The sequence below is a fragment of the Hemitrygon akajei genome, chromosome 13 (assembly GCF_048418815.1).
Source record: "Hemitrygon akajei chromosome 13, sHemAka1.3, whole genome shotgun sequence".
Taxonomy (NCBI): Eukaryota; Metazoa; Chordata; class Chondrichthyes; order Myliobatiformes; family Dasyatidae; genus Hemitrygon; species Hemitrygon akajei.
This window is the reverse complement of record NC_133136.1, coordinates 105,197,454-105,220,105: the sequence shown is the minus strand read 5'-3', so window position 1 is coordinate 105,220,105 and position 22,652 is coordinate 105,197,454. Positions and strand designations below refer to the sequence as shown.

The following is a 22,652-nucleotide window of genomic DNA, read 5'->3' as shown; positions in this document are numbered from 1 at the left end:
CTGCATTTCCTAAGAAAATAAATTGGTGTCTTTATACATTGAAGCGGTCTATGCGTTGGGCTCTGTGGTTCACATTATGATGTGTCTCTGGTTTCTGATTTCTCTTTCTTGTTGCAAAGTTGTGCAGTTTTATTTAGGGTGAATTGGCACTGCAGCCTGCAATCAACAAATGACATGGTGCTGGCTTCAACCAAACTGAGCTGAGCTGAATATTCCTGGACAATTTACAATGGCTTGTTGTTTGGTGTTTTATGTGCCGAGTTTTTCGCTTGTCGTTTTGTGCTGTTCACACAATTTAATTTTGCGCATTGGGGGTTTGATGCTTTCCTTTGACCAGATTCCAAGGTTTTCTTTGTTTCCTGGCTGTCTGTGGGAAAATGAATCTCAGGGTTGTATACTGCATACACACTTTGATAATAAATGTACTTTGAATCTTGCTATCATTGGAACTATTGAGTAAAAAAGGATCTTGTGCTTTCCTGGCGTATATGAAGAATAAAACCTCTGGCTTCCAGCCGGGTACAGGTATCAATTATTACCCACATTTCGATGACAAGCTCTGCCAAAGTTTGCCGTCAAAACGTCGGTAATAATTGATACCAGTACCCAGCTGGAAGCCCGAGAAGAGTTCATTTGTTACTGTTGAGTACGTTCTCCATTAGGTAGATCTGTATCTCCATCACATGGCCAGTAAAGGTCCATCATTAAAATTGCCCAATCTACTCTAAAAGTAGGGAAGAACATTTACCTCCCGTGTGTATCTTACATAGAAGAAAAGTCTGTCTAATTTCAATACTCATTTAGCTTATTGAAATTGTGTTTTTTTAAGCCGTTCCAATCAACTGGCATGTTAAAAGTTATTGTCTGCAGTAAGGTTTTTGAGAGATCAAAAATTATGTTCTTCTTTAGCAACAGTTATAAAATTGTGCAGTTATAAGTCTGTATATACTCCTCTTTCAAAGTCATCAGCAAATTGTATATATCAAATTTATTTTGCATTGAGTTTGAATTGTTTTTCTACTTCTTTCAATAGAAAATAAAAATTTTCAGAGGAATGGGTGGACGAGGCAAGTTTACATTTCAGTTAACGGATAGGATAAATTCAGCTGCTAACCCAGAACATTTTACACTAAACAGACTTGTGTTTATGGCAAATTTATACAAGACTAACTGTATACCTTCTCAAAAATGTTCAAGAATTCAGATACAAAACAATCAACACACAGAAAATGCTGGAGGAACGCAGCAGGCCAGGCACCATCTATGGAAAAGAGTAAACAGTTGACACTTTGGGGTGGGACCCTTCATCAGGGCTGGAAAAAAAAGAGATGAAAAGTCAGTGTAAGAAGGTGGGAGAGGGGAGGAAGAAGTACGAGGTGATAGGTGAAACCACGAGAGAGGGAAGGGTGAAGTAAAGAGCTGGGAAGTTGAATAAAAATTAATTTTCTTAATGTATTTTAAATAACAAAATATGGTTTCCCTATTGAATTTTTATTAGATATAGTACTAATCAGATGGTAATAAAAATTCTGCAGCCATGCCTCATATTTGCAGTAATGGCCCTGCATTGCGCTCAGTTCCGGAAACATGGTCCCATTATATGTGGGACAAATGATCATCAATATCTACTCCAGCTCCAGCGTTTTCCAGCTCCTGGGTAAGAGCAAAGCTAAAGACCATTAATAGAAGAGGATCATGAAGAAATCCAATAGAAATTTAGAAGAAAGTTTTTGCCCATGCGGTAGTGAAAATATAGAATTTGTAATCCCAAGAAGCGGGTGAGGTGAATATTAGAAATGTATTTAAGGAGAGGTAGGCTAAGCATTTGAGGAAATAGTGGGTTATGCTAATAAATGAGAGAGGAGGTTTGGAAAATACATAAATGACCTGACTGTAAGCTGTGTAATCTTCACGTTTCTTCCTGTGCACTTTTTGTCTTCCTAATTATTTTTTGTAGCACAATTTTATCGTCATATGCGTACCTCCATGAAAACCTAAATTGAGACTGGCTGTGCAAGTCCTAAGCCAGTACTAACTCTTTCAGCCAAGTCTGGACTGAATTTAAAGTCGGGTCTCAGAGTTGAAGAGGAGCGTGCTGTAATATTCATCCTTCAGAGCTGTCTTCACTGGAATGATGTATCCGTTTTGTGCAATTCTGTTCACTTACATTGCACAAAATATGATGCCAACTGTATTACTCATCAAAAGCATCAGAATAATTTGTGGAGATTCTAGTTCCATGTAATGACAACACCATAAAGTATTAGTTAATGAGATAAATTTATATTGTTCAGGATCCCGAGTGTGACTGAATTAGTCAGTGCAATTATGGTAATTTTTAAAAGCACTTATGAGGAAATATCCATATCTAAAAGATTGTAACAACTCTCACCCCATAAGTGTACTAATTACTGTAAAATTATTTATTGGTCATAACTTGTTTCTCAGGTTATTTACTTTACTTTTCTTTCAATTTCCAGGGTCGCTGTATCAATTTCAGCCGAGTCCAGACGCAGTAAGCAAAATGAAGCTAGAGGTGCTTAATTTTCTCTTCTGCCTACCAAGGAATGACGGAACATTTTCTGCTTTCAACGGACATCAGTGGCCTTCCATTAAAAAGACAGCAACTTTGCAGTGCATGTTGTTAATTCTTGTGATAGAACTGCATTAAGACCCATGTGTCAAGATATTTGCAAAGAAAACTTAACAGCTGAGTTAGTTCTCTGATCACCAGTCCTTGGTAATGCCAGTGAAACAGAATCAACACATGTGCACTCTTCCCATTCTCCACTAAAATCCATTGATTCTTGGCAGTTGAAGTCACTTTGACATTTTTTTCCACTCTGAATATATTTTGACCGTAATGTGCTGTTTCGGATAATCAAATTTTATAGACAGAGTGTATTGTCAAAATAGAACCTATTAGCCACAGGCAGAGCAGCAATCTCACCAGACCTACCCGGTGCATAGGTTCATTGCCTTTCGGCGATGTCACATCAGAAGATCTTTCCAACTTCACCACTTTACAATGCCTTACGGGAGCCGTCTGACTGAAAATCTTGTCATTTTCCACTGAAAAGCGCACACGCATGACAAATTGTAGACAGGGTGCCTCAAGGTATGGGAATCAGCTAGACTTTGCCCTTTAGTTTTTGAAGACACCTTTCTTTCATTATGTACTGAGAAAAAAAATTAATAGATCTTCTGCAGAAATTGAGACATTGGTGCTCTGAGGCTTGATGTAGTGTCCGGTGCTTTGCAGTAGCTCTAATCCTGTGTTCAGTAGGGCATAACCCATCACCATATTAAAGTATACTCATTGATCTGTTTATTTCGATTAAATAAATAAATAAGAGAAAATAGAGCAATCCTTTTACAAACTAAGGTTGCATAAACTGGTATTCCCTCGTTTTTCAAATCTCCAAGGACTTTGCAGTGTCACAAGCCAGCAACTCTCTTTGCATGAGAATTTCAAAGTTTAATTAATATAATTAAAGGCAACAGCAAGCAGCAGCCTGTGAAGATTTTCCTCATATTTTTTTTTAATGCTTTTTGACATTGAATGACCTATTGCTATTTAAGCTTTGCTTGGATTTTTCAAATGTACTTTGCATTGGTTAGGTATGAGAGAGGGAAAAGTACCCTCAATGGTAACCAAACAATCAAGTTATGTTTTCCTTCTGCAGCCCCTTTCCTAAATGTTGAGGAAAAATACATTTAATAATATTTTTCCCTCAACCACTTTGTCAAGAAAACAATCCCAAATGATGTCAGTATGAGCAGAAACACTGTGGGGGAGAAGAATGCAGCAGCTGAGAAAAGCTCGAATGATGCAGTCACTTTCGATACTGTACATGAAATGTAAAATGGATATTCGAGTCGAAACCTGACAAAGCGCGCCTGCTTTGACGTGAACTGGTATAGACAATGACCAGTGGCTGGGTCAGTGGGATGTCTCTCTGCAAGCAGGGAAGCTTATCAAGTGACACTAAAAATAAGTTCAACAACCATCACATTTGAGAGAGCAGGCGAACATTTCACATTTGGTGGGCGAGCAAGTGCGCGAGATGGGAAGAGCAATAGTGAATAGTCCTGGTCTAATTATGCTTTTGAGCTGCTCATCAAAATCACATGGGACATGAGTATTTCCTTTGGTTTACATGCAAAATGTGTGATGTTGCCAAAAGCAGCTCTTGCTTAATCTATTGCACATTATTATTTACAGTAATGGCAAAATTTTAAGTACAGCCTTTTGGTATATTGCAAAATAAATTTAACTAGAATTTTTAAATTTGCCTGATTTTTATAAGAAATTTTTTTAAAAAGAGATGATTTTCAAAATCTGTTGCGCTGGATTCACTATCTGTATTTTTAATTGTGGAATTACACTATTTTCCAAAGTCCCCCCCATACAACGAGAATTGTCTCCATTTAGCCAAAGCTTTGTGCACACTTGTGTTTACACCAATTTAGTATGAAATGAACCAGTTTATTGTTGTACAGATCTGTATTATCATTAGAAATGTATTTTTAGAAGTTGCTTCAAAAATTCAAGTGTTAATTTCCTTAATATATATGTCAGTAAACTTAAAGCAAAAGAGTCTCCACTGAAGCCTGTTTGCTTGCCACATTGCTGGATACAATATAGTGCATTGTGCAAACTCTGAAACTGAGCAATTATAAAGACTAGATTTAAATCATTGTGAACAAAATCTGTGCCTTGTTATCATCCTTTATTATGTCAATATATCATGTGGTCAAAATTACTTAAATACAATTCCAAATCATTTGTACATATATACAGAATGGTACTGCATAATGCCTAATCAGGAAACTACTAGAGTTAAGTAGGTTCATTATAAATCCACTGTACATTATTCCACAAAATGTAATTTAGATTATTAAACATCCCTTCAAAGATATTGAGGAGTAATTTATTTATTTAAGTTCTTTTGCAGCAGTACCAAAATTTAATTTATAGTATTGTTCTGTAACAGTTTAAGGTGATACCCCATCATAGCAAATTCATCAAAATGTATAGATGCTCAAACCATACTAAAAAGAAAATGTAAAGCTGATTAACAATTGGAAAATACAAAAGTGAAATATTCACATGTTGTTAGGTTTTATATATTTGTTATAAATCTATGAATTACAAAATACATGTTTGTCCAATTTCCCAAGCTTAATTTGGAGGGTTTAGGAATATATTCAACAGATACTGATCTATCAGTAATTTCTGACTGTTTTTTTTCTTTTAGATTAAATGTTCAAATCATTTGCATACAAGAGAAATCTATATAATAATAAAAATGAATGTGATCACAGAGATTTTGTTTATGATTTATAACTTGGGTTCTCTGAGCTTTTTTCGGTATGGTCAAAATTTTGTTTGTAGGTTTATTTTCAAATTGACTTGTGTGTGCTTACTTTTGGATGTAGTTTATCTACCACTAGTTAAGGTAAACCAGGACACAAAGAAAAGTTTTAAATTCATTTACAAAAATATTAGTGACTGTGGTTTTATTATTAAGAATATCACCTTAACAGAAATACCAAGCTCTTTCTGGCTCAAACACTCTTCTAAAACACTGTAAATAAAATATAAACATCCATTCCTTCAGTAACCAGCAAAAATTATTTTGCACCTCAAATTGGTGTGGTCTGTTTTACTTAACAACTTCATGTACTGAAGAATTGTACATTTTGCTCATTTTTTTACAATACATCGCTTAAAGAAAACTTCTAAATGTTATAATTACAGGATGCTTTGAATTCAGAATGATTTATCTTCTTAATTTATAAAAAATACACTCAGTAATCAGCCTGGGATGTTACCAAAATTGCAAATAGGTCATTCATGCTACCATAATACAAGTTTGAATTCTAGTTTTTGGTGTTAGTACTCTACAATGAGGGTTTGCAGTTAGTACTGGTAGAGCATCGGAGAAGGAGATGGTGGAGATATAATCAAATAACTAAAACTTAAAGATCATTCTTTTTTTTTAAAAGTCCTCAATTTGTTCTTTTATAGTCATTTTAAGGAATTAGTTATTAATATTATCTTGTTAGTGAGAGAGAGAGAGAAGGCTTGTTGAATTGTTGGGTGAACAATAGTTTTCATTGGCCTGCAGAACATAGTCTCTCTTTAGGGACTTTGCTGTTACTTGCTTGGTGGGTGGCGGGTGCTGATGCTTCCTGCTGGAATAAGTAGGGGGAGGGTTGACGCATTTGCGTCACTGCTTGTGCGTGGGGGGGGGGGAGTCTTGGGGTTCTTATGTCTTTTTTCTGTCAATCACTCTTCGGGGTTTTTCTTCTGTTTTGTGGATGTCTGCAGAGAGTAAGAATTTCAGGTTGTACATTGTAATCATTCTCTGATATTAAATGGAACCAATGATATTTAGCAAAGAGGTAAAATGCTCATGGCCCTTTGTTTATCAAATATTGTTGACTATAACTATTGATACAAGTGATATAAATCATTTTATATCAAATATCATACATTCATTCTTTTAATACCAATGTCATATCTTTTTGAGCAGGTTAACACCAACCTTCAAAAGCAACAGTATTGTAGAAAAGTATTTCAGTGTTCATTACCAACACAGCAGAATGCAATTTCAGACTACAAAGAAAAGATCTGAATAAAAATTGAGTTTGTACCGGTAATAGCAGTAGCTTTTGCTTTAGTAGTAGCAGCATTTTCTCCAACAAAATTAAAACAATCTATCCAACATGCTAAAAAGAAAATTACTTTTTTAGCAGATAAAGATAAATGTCCTGATATGAATTTAATAAAATATTTCTCCAAATATCTAATTTTCAGTGGAATATTTGGAAACATCGCACATCAGTTTAATTTATCTTCTTCCTATTTCAGATGTACAATCAAACATTAAGTAAAGGAGAGGGTCTAGAACATCAACCAAGATAGCTGTAGGCACTGGTGCAATGTAATTTACATGCAGTATTTATTAGATACAACAGAATCCATTACATAATGTCAGAAAATATGTTTTCCTAGGCTTCTGATCACTATCAGTACATATGAAGGACTACACATTTTCAGGTTTTAAGAATAATTCATCCTAAAATGAAATGAAAAGAATTTACATGCATGTGTAAACATAATACTTAAAATGAAAATTATTTGTTAATTTTAGAATTCTCATTATCTCCTTGTTGTTTAACAGCTTGTACTTGGTGATGCATTAATTGACTATGAACTAAAATGTGGGAATCACTGGGATTAAATGATCAGATTATTTTGTTATAGGTATTGACCACAAACAACTAAGTTAGTAAACATTTGATTAAATATTTTATTCTATTTTTCCAATTTTTCCCTAGCTGTCAGTGTTAACTTGATGCTTCTGAAAATTAGTAAAAAATTGAGAAAGCTTCTGCTGTTTTCCAGTACGTTTTTCCTTCAGTGTTGTGAGGTGTTAGCAAATGAAATTACACAACCAGTTTTGAAATGAACATAGTGATAGCATTTTACAATATCTTAATATAGATTATTTTTACTTACAAGCATATACACCGAAAGCAAAAAAAAGGCGAAACTAATGTAAAATTGATACTGTAACATGTTAACTTGTTTAACTTGTCACCCCTTTTAACTTACTGTGTGTTTTGTGGTAGATACTACAAGTAAAATATCCCTTAATAGAAGCATGGGTCAAATCTTTAAAAACTCTTTTAAAAATTTGATACCTTGTATATTCTTTGTCGTTTTTCACCATTGCCATAATTAAAGCTGAACATTTATGTCTGTGTATATATTGCAGCAACTTACAAAATTTGATATACTACAGGTATAAAAATTGCTTTAAAAATTGTATTCTTTTGATCAGTAACCATTTAAATCTTTAATAATAGCAAGATGCTCTATTCCTTTATACTGTAAATTACAAAGTTCTACTTGTTAGCATCCTGATCAACAATTTGCAAATATTGATTTAGCACTTTACAAGAGTCATGCAATTTCACTCATCATTTCAATTTAAGTGGAAGGGTGGAGGCACTTAGAAGCCAACTGTCTAAATCTGTTTGCCTTTTAAAATCTTAAAAACCTGAAGTTGCTAATTTCACATCTAAATTGCTAACTTTGATATTCACTACCATAAACCTGCCTCTACTGAGAGGTTTTCTCTCCCATGTTTATACATGTAATTCACACAGAGTAGTTCTCTTTGATAGGATCTTTAAATATGTAAAAATTCTGCCTTGTCAGAAATAGGGCATTTGTCCAATCTGACAATATCTCCAGCCTTTTGGTTTTCCAAACTGAGCTCACAAATGAAAAGACAGGATAGATCAATCGCATTGCAATAGAGCCAGGAGAAATGTCGGTCTTTTTTTTCACTTGCCTTCCTAGGAGCCGTTCAGTTGAGGTTGTACCTTGTGCATGTTGCATGTCTCTTGTATTAATAGCTTTAAAAGTTCAGCATTCCTGGAAAGTGACTTACCGAAACCTAAACATCAATAATCAAGTGAGACTTTTTATATTGAGCATTTGCCCAATTATAAAAATAAACTGCCATGATTTTTTTGCAAATTCAATATACATTCCTTGAAAAATGCCTTCTAATGTTGGTGTATATTTTACAACTATTTGGAAGAAAGCGTCCATTGGAAAACAATGAAGGTCCAACATTGTAACAGGATTCATTCAACCAGAAGCAGGGACAAAAGTGACCCGGTGTTTATGCAGTTTCCTTGAAACTTATTAATTTATAAAAAGTGGATCCATTTTGTTTGCATGTTTTCAAAATTTATATAATTTAACTCTTTTGCTGCTGAATGATCTTGGACAGTGACATTACAAACTCTGCATTTTCCCCTGCAAAAATATGCCATCTTCTTGTGGCCATTACATCTTTTGAAAAAGAAAGCATAAAAAATAAATTGTGAAAGATGAAATTTGATTTTTTAAGAAAAGATCTCAGCCCAAAAAGTTGACTGTACTCTTTCCCATAGATGCTGCCTGGCTGCTGAGTTCCTCCAGCATTTTGTGTGTTTTGCTATAATACCTTGAAAGTGGTTTCACAGATACGTAAAGGGAGGTTTTGGCAAATTGACCTTCATAAATCAAAGTTTTGCATACAGGAATTGGGATGTTATGTTGAAGTTGTATAAGACATTTTCCTGAGATATCAATAGATAATTATTTGTTGGATTTGAATCAATCAGAAAGGTATAATAGAGGTATACTACAAGGGTCGGTGCTGGGACCATTGTTGTTTGCCATCTAGATCAATGTAGGAGACTGCATCAGCAAATTTGCAGACCATACCTAAATTGGGAGTGTAGTGGACAGCAAGGAAGTTTATCATAGCTTGTAGTGGGGATCTGGACCAGCTGAAAAAAAATGGGCTAAAAATGGAAATCAACACAGACAAGTGTGAGATTTTGCATTTTGGGCACACAAACCGGGATAGGACTTACACAGTGAAAGTTAGGGTACTGAGGAGTGCAGAAGAACAGAGGGATCTGGGAAAACAGATTTATGATGCCCGAGCTTTCAGTAATTCCACCAACACCCCTCCCCCCAGCTGCATTTATCTTTTTCCTCTCTCATCTCCTTACCTGCCCATCACCTTCCTCTGGTGCTCCTCCCCCTTTAACTTTCTTCCATGGCCTTCTGCCCTCTCCCATCAGACTCCTGGCTTTTCCAGCCCTGTATCTCTTTCACCAATCAACTTCCCAGCTCTTTAGTTCACCCCTCCCCCTCCCGGTTTCATTTATCACCTTGTGTTTCTTCCTTCCCTCACACCCCCCACCTTCTAACTCTGACTTCTCATCTTCTTTTCTTCAGTCCTGATGAGGAGTCTCTGCCCCAAAAATTGACTGTACTCTTTTCCATAGATGCTGCGTGGCCTGCTGAGTTCCCCCAGCATTTTGTGTCTGTTGCTACAATACCTTGAAAGTGGTTTCACAGATACATGGAGTCGTAAAGAGAGGCTTTGGCACATTGACCTTCATAAATCAAAGTTTTGCATGCAGGAGTTAGGATGTTGAAGTTGTAAAAGACATTGGTATGGCCTACTTTGGAGTACTGTATTGTGTTTAGTACTGGCCACCTACCTATAGGAAAGATATCAATAAAGTGTACAGAGGAACTTCACAAGGATGTTGCCAGGATTGAGTTATAGTGAAAGGTTGAACAGGTTAGTACTTTATTCCCTAGAGCACAGAAGATTCAATAGAGGTGTAACATCTCCACCTCACTGATAATCAACACTGGTGCGCCTCAGAGATGTGAGCTTAGCCCACTGCTCTACTCTCTCCACAGATGTCCATGTGGCAGGGCACAACTCAAATGCCATCTATAAATTTGCTGATTATATCACCATTGTTGACAGAATCTCAGATGGCATGCAGGAGTGAGATATACTGTATGCTAGTGGAGTGGTGCTGCAGCAACAACCTTGCACTCAACATCAGTCAGACGGAAGAGCTGATTGGGGACTTCAGAAAGGGTAGGATGTGGGAGCAGACACCAGTCCCCATAGAAGGATCAGAAGTGGAGAGAGTGAGCAGTTTCAAGCTCCTGAGTGTTAATATCTCTGAGGATCTAACCTGGATGCAACAAATTGATGTAGCTATATAGAAGGCAAGGCAGCAGCTATATTTAATTAGGAGTCTGAGGAGATTTGCTATGTCAACTAAAACACTGGCAAATTTCTACAGATGTACTGTGGAGAGCATTCTAACTGAATGCACCACCTTCTGGTATGGGAGTGGGGGGAATTGCTACTGTATAGAATTGAAGAGGGTTATAAACTTAAGTCAGTTCCATCATGGGCACTAGCCTCTGTAGAATTCATGACATCTTTAAGAGGGGGTGCTTCAGAAAGATGGTGTCCATCATTAAGGACTCCCATCACCCAGGACATGCCCTGTTCTCATTGTTACCGTCAGGAAGGAGGTACAGAAGCCTAAAGGCACACACTCAGTGATTCAGGAACAGCTTCTTCCCCTCTGCCAGCAGATTTCTGAATGGACATTGAACCCTTGGACACTACCTCATTATTTTTTTTGCACTACTTATTTAACTTAACTCTATATAAAAAACTGCAAATTCAGTTTTTTCTACATTATCATGTATTGCATTGTACTGCTGTCACAGTTAACAAATCTTAAAACATATGCTGGGGATATTAAACCTGATTCTGATTTTGATTCCGATGGATTTAATATCATCAGCACATGAAGTGAAATTTATTGTTTTGTGGCAGCAGTACATTGCAATACGTAATAATAATTTTTAAAAAACTATAAATTACAATACATGTGCTCTATATGTAAAAGATTACATAAAATAAGTAGTGCAAAAATAGTGAGGCAGTGTTCATGTGTTCATTGTCCGTTCGGAAATCTGGTGGCACAGGGAAAGAAAGTGTTGAGTCTGTGTCTTCAGGCTCCTGTACCTCCTTCCCAATGGCAGAGATGAGAAGAGGGCATCTCCTGGGTGATGGGGTCCTTAATGGTGGATGCTGCCTTTCTGAGGCATTGCCTATTGAAGGTGTCTTTGATGCCTGGAAGGCTAGTGCCCAAGATGGAGCTGGCTGGGTTTTTAATTTCCTGCAGTGGTCCATCCATACCAGATGGTGATGCAAACAGTTAGAATGCTCCCTGCAGTACATCTGTAGATATTTGCAAAGGTCTTTGATAACATGCCAAGTCTTCTCAAACTCCTAATGAAATATAGCTGCTGTCGTGCCTTCTTTGTAATCAATATATTGGGCCCAGGATAGATCTTCGAAGATGATGACACCCAGGAACTTGAAACTGCTCACCGTTTCCACTGTCCAACCCTCGATGAGGACTGGTGTGTGTTTCCTTGACTTCTTCTTCCTGAAGTCCACACTCAATTCCTTGGTCTTACTGACATTAAGTGCAAGGTTGCCATGACACTATTGCATCAGCAGATCTGTGTGGGTCCTGTGTGCCTCCTCATCACAATCTGAAATTCTGCCAACAGTAGTCATGTCATTGGCACATTGATAGATGGTGTTTGAGCTGTGCCTAACTGCACAGTCATGGGTTAGAGCGAGTAGAGCAATGGGCTAAGCACACATCCTTGAGGTGTGCCAGTGTTGATTGTCAGCAAGGAGAAGATAGTGTTTCCGATCTGCACTGACTCTGATCACCTAGTGAGGAAGTCTAGGATCCAGTTGCAGAGGGAGTTATTGTACTGAGGCCCAGGATTTGGAGCTTGTTGATTAGAACTGAGGGTACGATTATTTTCAGTGCTGAGCTGTAAGCAATAAACAGCAGTCTGACATAGGTACTGCTATTGTCCAGGGTCACCAGATACTGCAGAGATTCACACAGGTGTAGCTTCATTCTCCCTTTCAAAGTGTGCACAAAAGGTACTGAGCTCATCTGGGAGTGAAGCCCAGTTGTTGGCTATGTGGAAAAGTCTATGTTCCAAGCCTACACTGGTGACTGTCCCACGCATTTCCTACACGACATCAACGACTACATTGGTGCTGCTTCCTGCACCCGTGCTGAACTTGTCGACTTCATCCACTTTGCCTCCAACATCCACCCTGCCCTCTAATTTACCCGGTCCTTTTCCGACATCCCCCTCCGCTTTCTTGATCTCTGCCTCTATTTCTATTATAGACAGCTTATCTACTGATGTCTATTAGAAACCTACAGACTCTCACAGCTACCTAGACTATATCACCTCCCACCCTGCTACTTGTAAAGCACCATCCCCTTCTCTCAATTCCTCTGTCTCTGCCGCATCTGCTCTCAGAATGAGACTTTTCATTCCAGAATGAAGGAGATGTCCTCCTTCTTCAAAGAAAGGGGCTTCCCTTCCTCCACTATCAATGCTGTCCTCAACTGCACCTCTTCCATTTTGTGCACGTCTGCCCTCACCCCATCCTCCCACCACACTACCAGGGATAGGGTTCCTCATCTCCTCACCTACCACCCGACCAACCTCCACACGCAACACACAATTCTCCACAACTTCTGCCATCTCTAAAGGATCCCACCACCATGTTTCCCTTAAACATTTTACCTTCCATCCACAGCCCAGAACCACTAGTTGAAGTCCATAACACCATAACACATAGGAGCAGAATTAGGCAATTCAGCCCATTGAATCTGTTCTGTCATTCCTTCATGGTTGACCCTGGATCCCAGTCAACCCCATACACATGCCATCTCACCTAACCTCTGATGCCCTGACCAATCAGGAAACCATCAACTTCCACTTTAAGTATTACCACAAGGTTGGCCTCTACCACTGTCTGTGGTAGAGCATTCCACAGATTCACTACTCTATGGCTAAAAAAATTCCTCTTTTCCTCTGTTCTAAAAGGTCACCCCTCAATTTTGAGGCCATGCCCTCTAGTTCTGGACACCCCCACCAGAGAAAACATCCACCCTACCTAGTCCTTTCAACACTCAGTAGGTTTCAATGAGATCACCCCCACTCTCTGCTAAATTCCAGAGACTGTAGGCCAAAGCTGCCAACTGCTCCTCATATGTTAAACTCTTCATTCCCAGAATCATCTTTGTGAACCTCCTCTGGAGTCTCCCTAATGACAACACATTCTTTCTGAGATCTGGGGCCCAAAACAGTTGGCAATACTCCAAGTGTGGCCTGACTAGTGTCTTATAAAGTCTCAGCATGATCTCCTTGCTGAGGCTTTATTCCCCCTGAAATAAATGCCAACATTGTATTTACCATCCATACCTGTATCCTAATCTTATAAATCTTGTAAACCTGTAAATCAATCTACTGGGAGTCTTGCATGAGCACTTCTAAATCCCTTTGCACCTCTGATGTTTGATTTTTCTCTTCATTTAGATAATACTCTGCACTATTACACCTTTTACCAAAATGCATAATCGTATATTTCCCAACACTATATTCCATATGCCTCTTTTTAGCCCAATCTTCCAATTTATTTAATCATGTTGCAATCGCATTGCTTCCTCAGCACTACCTACCCTTCCTCCTATCTTCATATCATTTGCAAACACTGCCACAGAGCCATCAAATTCATTATCCAAATCATTGACAAACAACGTGAAAAGCAGCAGTCCCAATACTGACTCCCCTGAGGAAACCATGCTGACTTTGACTTATTTTATCGTTAGTCTCCAAATACTCTGAAACGACATCTTTATTATTATGCTCCAACACTTTCCCAACCACTGAGGTAGGCTAACTGGCCTATAATTTCCTTTCTTTTGCCTTCCTCCCTTCTTAAAGAGTGGAATAACATCTGCAAATCCTACCCAATCTCAGTGGAAAAAGCCTGCTTGCATTTATCCTCATAATTTTGTATACCTCTATCAAATCTTCCCCAAATCTTCTGCATTCCAAGGAATAAAGTTCAAACCTATTTAATCTTTCCTTATGACAGGCTCTCCAGCCCTGGCAGCATCCTTGTAAACTTTCTCTATACTCTAAACCTTATTTCAATCTTTCCTGTAGGTAGATGTCCAAAACTGCAATACTCCAAACTAGGCCTCACCAATGTCTTATACATCCCATCTCCTGTACTTGGATTTATGCTGCAACTTTATAAAGGTCTGGCTTGGCCACATATCGAGTACTCATTGCTGGTCACCCCATTGTAGCAGTGATGCTGGGGCTCTGGAGAGGGTGCAGAATAGGTTTACCAGGACGCTGCCTGGTTTAGAGGGCATGTGCTATCATGAGAGGCTGGATAAACTTGACTTGTTTTCTGGGGAGCGTCGGAGGCTGAGCGGAGATCTGATAGAGGTTTATAAGATTATGAGAGCCATAGATAGAGTGGGCAGAGAGTACCTGCTTCCTAAGGTGAAGGTGAGGGGGAGTGCATTCAAAGGGGGTGTGAGGGGCACGTTGGCTACTCAGAGAGTTGTGAATGCTGGAGTGCACTGCCTGGTATGGTGGTTGAGGCAAATACATAGACAGTTGGATAGTCACATGGATGTAAGGAAGATGGAGAGATATAGACATGGTGTAGAAACATAGAAACAAAGAAAATAGGTGCAGGAGTAGGCCATTTGGCCCTTCGAGCCTGCACCGCCATTCAGTATGATCATGGCTGATCATCCAACTCAGAACTTTGTACCTGCTTTCTCTCCATACCCCCTGATCCCTTTAGCCACAAGGGTCATATCTAACCTCCTCTTAAATATAGCCAATGAACTGGCCTTGACTGTTTCCTTTGGCAGAGAATTCCACAGATTCACCACTCTCTGTGTGAAGAAGTTTTTCCTCATCTCGGTCCTAAAAGGCTTCCCCTTTATCCTTAAACTGTGACCCCTCGTTCTGGACTTCCCCAACATCGGGAACAATCTTCCTGCATCTAGCCTGTCTAATCCCTTTAGAATTTTATACGTTTCAATAAGATCCTCCCTCAATCTTCTAAATTCCAGTGAGTATAAGCCCAGTCGATCCAGTCTTTCTTCATATGGAGGTCCTGCCATCCCAGGAATCAATCTGGTGAACCTTCTTTGTACTCCCTCTATGGCAAGAATGTCTTTCCTCAGATTAGGGGACCAAAACTGCACACAATACTCCAGGTGTGGTCTCACCAAGGCCTTGTACAACTGCAGTAGAACCTCCCTGCTCCTGTACTTGAATCCTTTTGCTATGAATGCCAACATACCATTTGCCTTTTTCACCGCCTGCTGTACCTGCATGCCCACCTTCAATGACTGGTGTACAATGACACCCAGGTCTTGTTGCACCTCCCCTTTTCCTAATCGGCCACCATTCAGATAATCTGTTTTCCTGTTCTTGCCACCAAAATGGATAACCTCACATTTATCCACATTTAATTGCATCTGACGTGAATTTGCCCACTCACCTAACCTATCCAAGTCACCCTGCATCCTCTTAGCATCCTCCTCACAGCTAATACTGCCACCCAGCTTCGTGTCATCCGCTAACTTGGAGATGCTGCATTTAATGCCCTCGTCTAAATCATTAATATATATTGTAAACAACTGGGGTCCCAGCACTGAGCCTTGCGGTACCCCACTAGTCACTGCCTGCCATTCTGAAAGGGTCCCGTTTACTCCCACTCTTTGCTTCCTGTCTGCCAACCAATTCTCTATCCATATCAATACCATACCCCTAATACCGTGTGCTTTAAGTTTGCATACTAATCTCCTGTGCGGGACCTTGTCAAAAGCCTTTTGAAAATCCAAATATACCACATCCACTGGCTCTCCCCTATCCAGTCTACTAGTTACATCTTCAAAAAATTCTATAAGATTTGTCAGACATGATTTTCCTTTCACAAATCCATGCTGACTTTGTCCGATGATTTCACCGTTTTCCAAATGCGCTGTTATCACATCTTTGATAACTGACTCTAGCATTTTCCCCACCACTGGAGAAGGATTAATAGAGAAGAAGGATTAGTGTTTGGATGTTTTTGATTTATTTTTTAGCTGGGCTGAAGGGCCTGTTCCTGTGCTGTACTCTTCTATGTTCTATGTTCAATGTTCTATGTCCCATGAAGGCCAATGTGCCAAAAGTTTTCTTTATGACCCTATCTAATTGTGGCTCCATTTTCTACAAATTACGGACCCAGATTTCCAGGTTCTTTTGCTCTACCACACTCCTCAGTGCCCTACCTCTCTACTGCCCATTACCCCACTGGTGTTTAGGGCAACAATGAAGGTTCTCCATCTCTGGCGGTGTCCAGGGCTTCCTTCATCATGTCAGTAGCTTAGTTTTAACCATTGTCAGTCAGACAAGTTCCAGGTGGATATCACACTGTCGCTAAGGGTGATTTAAGTATCTCTGCCAGGGCCCCAGTGATTTCTGCACTTGCCTCCCGCAGGGTTCGAGGAAGCAACTTGTTAGGCCCTGGGGATTTATCCCACCCTAATCTGCCTCAGGGCAGTAAATACCACCTGGTCTCTAATCTATATATGGTCCATGAAATCAATACTGCTTTGCCTCCCTTCTATAGACTCTGTGTCCGTCTCTTGAGTCAATATAGAGGCAAAAATTTATTTAGGATCTCTGCCACCTCTATTGGCTCCACATATGGATTACCATTCTGATCTTTCAGAGGACCGATTTTGTCCCTTGGAATCCTTTGTGACCAGTTTAAGTACTGCTTTGAGAGATTTCTTACATGTTTTATAAAGTTTGCTGAAGTGCAAATTGAACTTAAACAAACTTTATGGACCGAATAGTATTAACCCCCAAAAATGCATTGACTTGCCTTTTAGTTACAGGAGCGCTCTACGATTTAAATACAAAAAAAAAGTTGACACTTTCTTTATTCCTATGGGGAAAATACTAATTTTTCTGCAAAAAAAAATTACAGCCAGAACTAAATACCATGATAGCACAGTGTTTAGGAAGATATATTTATTTCATGTGTTTGATGGAACTCCTGAACCTGAAGGACCAGTGGACCACCCTTAGTCTGGTTCTATCCCCCACCACTTCCAAGGCCCATCATACTGAAAGTAGTCAGTGATGTTGGTGCTTGTATATGTTGCCCTCAGAATTTCCTTACTGAATGATGGGATGAAGTGGGATTTGATTTCTTTTTGGCTAACCAAGATCTGTGATGGAATAAGAGTGATTCTGCATTAATCACTAGATTTCTCACTACCACACAAATGAACTTTAAATTGTGATTTGGCAATATCTGAATTGTGAACCAAATTTAAATCTGCCTTTTAAATTAATTAACTAATTGCATGGCACAATCATCAGTCATTTCTTGCCCATTATATTAGGCCCGTTGAACAAAGATTACAAGAAAGTAGATTAGAAAAACTAAGCAGTTGTTATGATTAAACTGAATATAAACTAGTTGAGTGAATGTTATATTTAAGAATATTAATCCAAAGCAAGAGGAACTTGAGGAATTTGGATTATTGAACCTAGACAAAAGCAACAGTGTCTGCATTGGAAAACTAGTCAATGTAACTGCATATTCACGGCTATTTTTAAAGGGTGTTTGCTGAAGGATGATCACCATCATCGCTAAGCATGTGCAAGATTAATCATAAACCTATACCATATGTCAACACAATTTGATGATGGGCCCAAGCTGTTTATTCACAACTAAAACCTGGAGCTTCTGGGGATTATGATCCCTTGATCCTTGCTGAATGGGGCAGCAAGGTAGGGCATCCAGTCTTTTTGCTCTCATTTTTGGTCAGCAAGCTAAATATGGCCTGAGTACAAATGCAAAAAAAAAGCTTGCCACTTTAATGTATTTTGCACTGTCAATCTCTACACACTAATATAGTGCATGTCCTCAAAAGAGATACTAAAAGAAAAGGTAACCACTCAATCTTTAAACTAAAATTTTTTGTCCTTTTGTCAGTAGAGCATCTGTTGAAAAATACGATAGTGCAGGAGAAGGCATGATACAGATAATATTGGATGCACTAATTTGGTCACACACCTAACGTGTAGAGTTCCAACAAATGATTTGCATTTCACTTTCTCTAAATTAGCATAAGCATAATTCCTCTGTTGTTATAAATGGAAGTAGAATCCACAAGGGAGGTTAATGGAAATTACATTTTTAAAAGAATATTTTAAAGCCTTTAGAATAAATATGTAAAAACACATCTATATGAGGAAAGGACCTGTCATGGGCTTTTAAATTAAATGGTGAAAGATGTAGTCCATCTATTACATAAGAGTAAAGGATACAGGATGCTTAGAACAACATACATTAATAAGGTCTCTCTGGTGCATAAAAGCATTAATCTTAGTCTTTATACAGGACATTCATAAGCTAGTCTGGAATAAAAACTTAACCACAATGTTCAATGTAAATCTGAGAATGTGTATTGAAACAGCACATTTAATTTTTTTAAATGATGTGAGGTTATTTATCACCGCAGTAGATGATGTGGTATTCATCAGAATCTACTGATGTGTAAACAGCTATACACTTTAAATGTCAGTGAAAGTTCTCTAATCACTTTAAGTTTGGTCCAAGTGAATGTTACAGAATTAATTCTACTAAAGCGTACTTCCTGGTGCATGGTTTGCATAAAGTACACTTCTTTGGCAATTATTGAACAATAAAGAGTTTCCCATACAAATTTGCAGTCAGCAATAACTTTGACAATCTTCTAATAAATTAGATAAAGATCTAGTAACGTGCGGCATATAATAAAAGCCACTTGACCTTTATTAACAAGCCTGGCTTTGTTTTCATTGGCAATTAAGAATGGAAACTGGAATATTAAACTCAGTTGCCTAAGAATGTATGCCCTCCCAGTGTTAAATCAGATTCTACTGAAACACCCAACAAAGCATTTATTTTAGTATAATCCTGAGGTATGTACCTTTTACATAGGAATGTTCCATATTGGTAGGTAATTGAAAAAAAAACTAAAGCAAGACAAGAAGATCAAGTTAGCTAAGATAAGGCTTTGAAAGATTCACTCTGGGATACATAAGCCTGCACGAAAAGAATCAATTTCTTTAGGAATAGATAGACTAATGGCATACTATTCCAGAAGAAGGCTTTGGATACTACTGCGAGATACTGTCTCTAACCAATGCTCAAGTTTTAAATATATAGTTCAGGATTCAGAGATATTCAGCAATTATTCCCAAGGCAACATGATAAAACAGACTTTCAAACAGGCCAAGCTTATTAGCAGCATGTTGGGTCCATGTGATCTTAAAAACAGAAACTGCACAGGCAGTGCTTTATTCTGGGAATCAGTGACTGTGTTACCAAATTAGAGGCATAATAATCGAAACAATGGTCATGGAACAGATTAGAATTCAGAGTACCACAATACTTTCTTCAGTATTGCGATAGTCTCAATCCTAATCAATAATCATTTAATAGGAATTTTTTTGACTTGGAAGGGAGAATTGATATCCATTTTAAAGAATAGTGGGGTCATTGTAGGAATGTCTAAAGTTATGGTTTTCAAGATGAACTGTCCATTTAAATAGTTCTCAGCCACAGCATTTAAAAATGGCCTCAACAATGGAGAAATCCAAGGGGTATAGATAGACAATAGACAATAGGTGCAGAAGTAGACCATTCAGCCCTTCGAGCCTGCACCGCCATTCGTGAGATCATGGCTGATCATCTACTATCAATACCCAGTTCCTGCCTTGTCCCCATATTCCTTGATTCCCCTATCCATAAGATACCTATCTAGCTCCTTCTTGAAAGCATCCAGAGAATTGGCCTCCACTGTCTTCCAAGGCAGTGCATTCCAGACCCCAACAACTCTCTGGGAGAAGAAGTTTTTCCTTAACTCTGTCCTAAATGACCTACCCCTTATTCTCAAACCATGCCCTCTGGTACTGGACTCTCCCAGCATCTGGAACATATTTCCAGCCTCTATCTTGTCCAATCCCTTAATAATCTTATATGTTGCAATCAGATCCCCTCTCAATCTCCTTAATTCCAGCGTGTACAAGCCCAGACTCTCTAACCTCTCTGCGTAAGACAGTCCGGACATCCCAGGAATTAACCTTGTGAATCTACGCTGCACTTCCTCTACAGCCAGGATGTCCTTCCTTACCCCTGGAGACCAAAACTGTACACAATACGCCAGGTGTGGTCTCACCAGGGCCCTGTACAAATGCAAAAGGATTTCCTTGCTCTTGTACTCAATTCCCTTTGTAATAAAGGCCAACATTCCATTAGCCTTCTTCACTGCCTGCTGCACTTGCTCATTCACCTTCAGTGACTGATAAACAAGGACTCCTAGATCTCTTTGTATTTCTCCCTTACCTAACTCTACACCGTTCAGATAATAATCTGCCTTCCTGTTCTTACTCCCAAAGTGGATAACCTGACACTTATTGACATTAAACGTCATCTACCAAGTATCTGCCCACTCACCCAGCCTATCCAAGTCAAAGGTTTCAAAGGTGCTCACTTGGCAGGTGCGTAATGCTAGGGAGTGACATCTTTGCATACTTACCATCACTATAGACGCTCCAGTCTTAGAATCACCTGATTGAAGACCTGATACAAGCACCTGATCCTTTCAATATACAAATCAGGAAAAAATAGTTACACATAAAGACTGGGAGTGAGTGAGCAGTGAAACTATAGCCCAAGTTCTTGGCAATTAATGGAAACAGTGTTCATCCATAGAAATGCAAGAAGAGTTGGATTTCTTTCATATTATTCTCTAAATATCATGTACATCTGACACCAGTTTGAAAATGCGGACAGGGTTCCATGGGTACTTTTTGAGGACTCAAATAAAGTCTGCAATATTAGCCATGAATCAATTTGGCGAAAGGCATTGAAGTCAACACATATTCCTTCAGCACCGGTCATTCAACTCCCTGTGGACTTCTGCAACTTCAACAAGTTGTGTACTATTGCGTCTAGAATTGGAACAATGGTGTGTCAGGAATGGACAGGAGGAGGAGTATAGGAAACTGATACAGGACTTTGTGATATGGTGCAACTCAAACTACCTGCGTCTCAATATTACCAAGACCAAGGAGATGGTGGTGGACTTTAGGAGATCTAGGCCTCATATGGAGCCAGTGATCATTAATGGAGAATGTGTGGAGCAGGTTAAGACCTACAAGTATCTGGGAGTACAGTTAGACGAGAAGCTAGACTGGACTGCCAACACAGATGCCTTGTGCAGGAAGGCACAGAGTCGTCTGTACTTCCTAAGAAGGTTGGCGTCATTCAATGTCTGTAGTGAGATGCTGAAGATGTTCTATAGGTCAGTTGTGGAGAGCGCCCTCTTCTTTGTGGTGGCATGTTGGGGAGGAAGCATTAAGAAGAGGGACGCCTCACGTCTTAATAAGCTGGTAAGGAAGGCGGGCTCTGTCGTGGGCAAAGTACTGGAGAGTTTAACATCGGTAGCTGAGCGAAGGGCACTGAGTAGGCTACGGTCAATTATGGAAAACTCTGAACATCCTCTACATAGCACCATCCAGAGACAGAGAAGCAGTTTCAGCGACAGGTTACTATCGATGCAATGCTCCTCAGACAGGATGAAGAGGTCAATACTCCCCAATGCCATTAGGCTTTACAATTCTACCGCCAGGACTTAAGAACTTTTTAAAAGCTAGTATTAATGCTTTTCGAGATAGTGATTTAGATGCATATCATATTTTTTTACTGAGTTAAGTATTGTATGTAATTAGTTTTGCTACAACAAGTGTATGGGACATTGGAAAAAAAGTTGAATTTCCCCATGGGGATGAATAAAGTATCTATCTATCTATCTATCTATCTATCTATCTATCTATCTATCTATCTATCTATCTTATCGTAGCTGAGTTGATCTTCTTGTCATTAATGTGCGTCCAGTTACTGGCTGCTAGAATTGCCTTTTCTCTTTAGGAAGGTCCTCAGGATCTGGCATGACCTGCTTGTAATCCATTTCATTGGACTGATGAGGCCAGAGCCAGAACCACACATTATTTCAAAGGTGTGCTGGAGATGCCGATTTAGATGAGAGGGTAGTTTGAAAGGTTGTGCACTCGTTCTGCCAATGTAGACGAAGTATCACAGCAGTCAATTCCTGCTACTCTGGAGATTAGTATTCCAGTTTGCACTCTCTCTTCACTTTCAACAAGTATTAAGCACCTCAAAGGAACAACATAACCTACGCCGCCCTCTCCCCCTCCACTTCAGCCACTAACAATTCCACTCAACCTGTGCTATTTAATGGAATCA

General features: G+C 39.0%; 1 protein-coding gene across 2 annotated transcripts in view; it reads left to right on the top strand.

The window, feature by feature from the left end:
• antxr2a (ANTXR cell adhesion molecule 2a) overlaps positions 1 to 5,327 on the top strand; it is a 226,464-nt gene extending 221,137 nt beyond the window's left edge. For both annotated transcript variants that reach the window (XM_073065216.1, XM_073065215.1), the window contains one exon: positions 2,481 to 5,327. In XM_073065216.1, coding sequence (XP_072921317.1) covers positions 2,481 to 2,519 — 39 coding nt within the window. In that variant the 3' untranslated portion in view covers positions 2,520 to 5,327. The remainder of the gene's footprint in view (positions 1 to 2,480) is intronic.
• Positions 5,328 to 22,652: the final 17,325 nt, after the last annotated feature.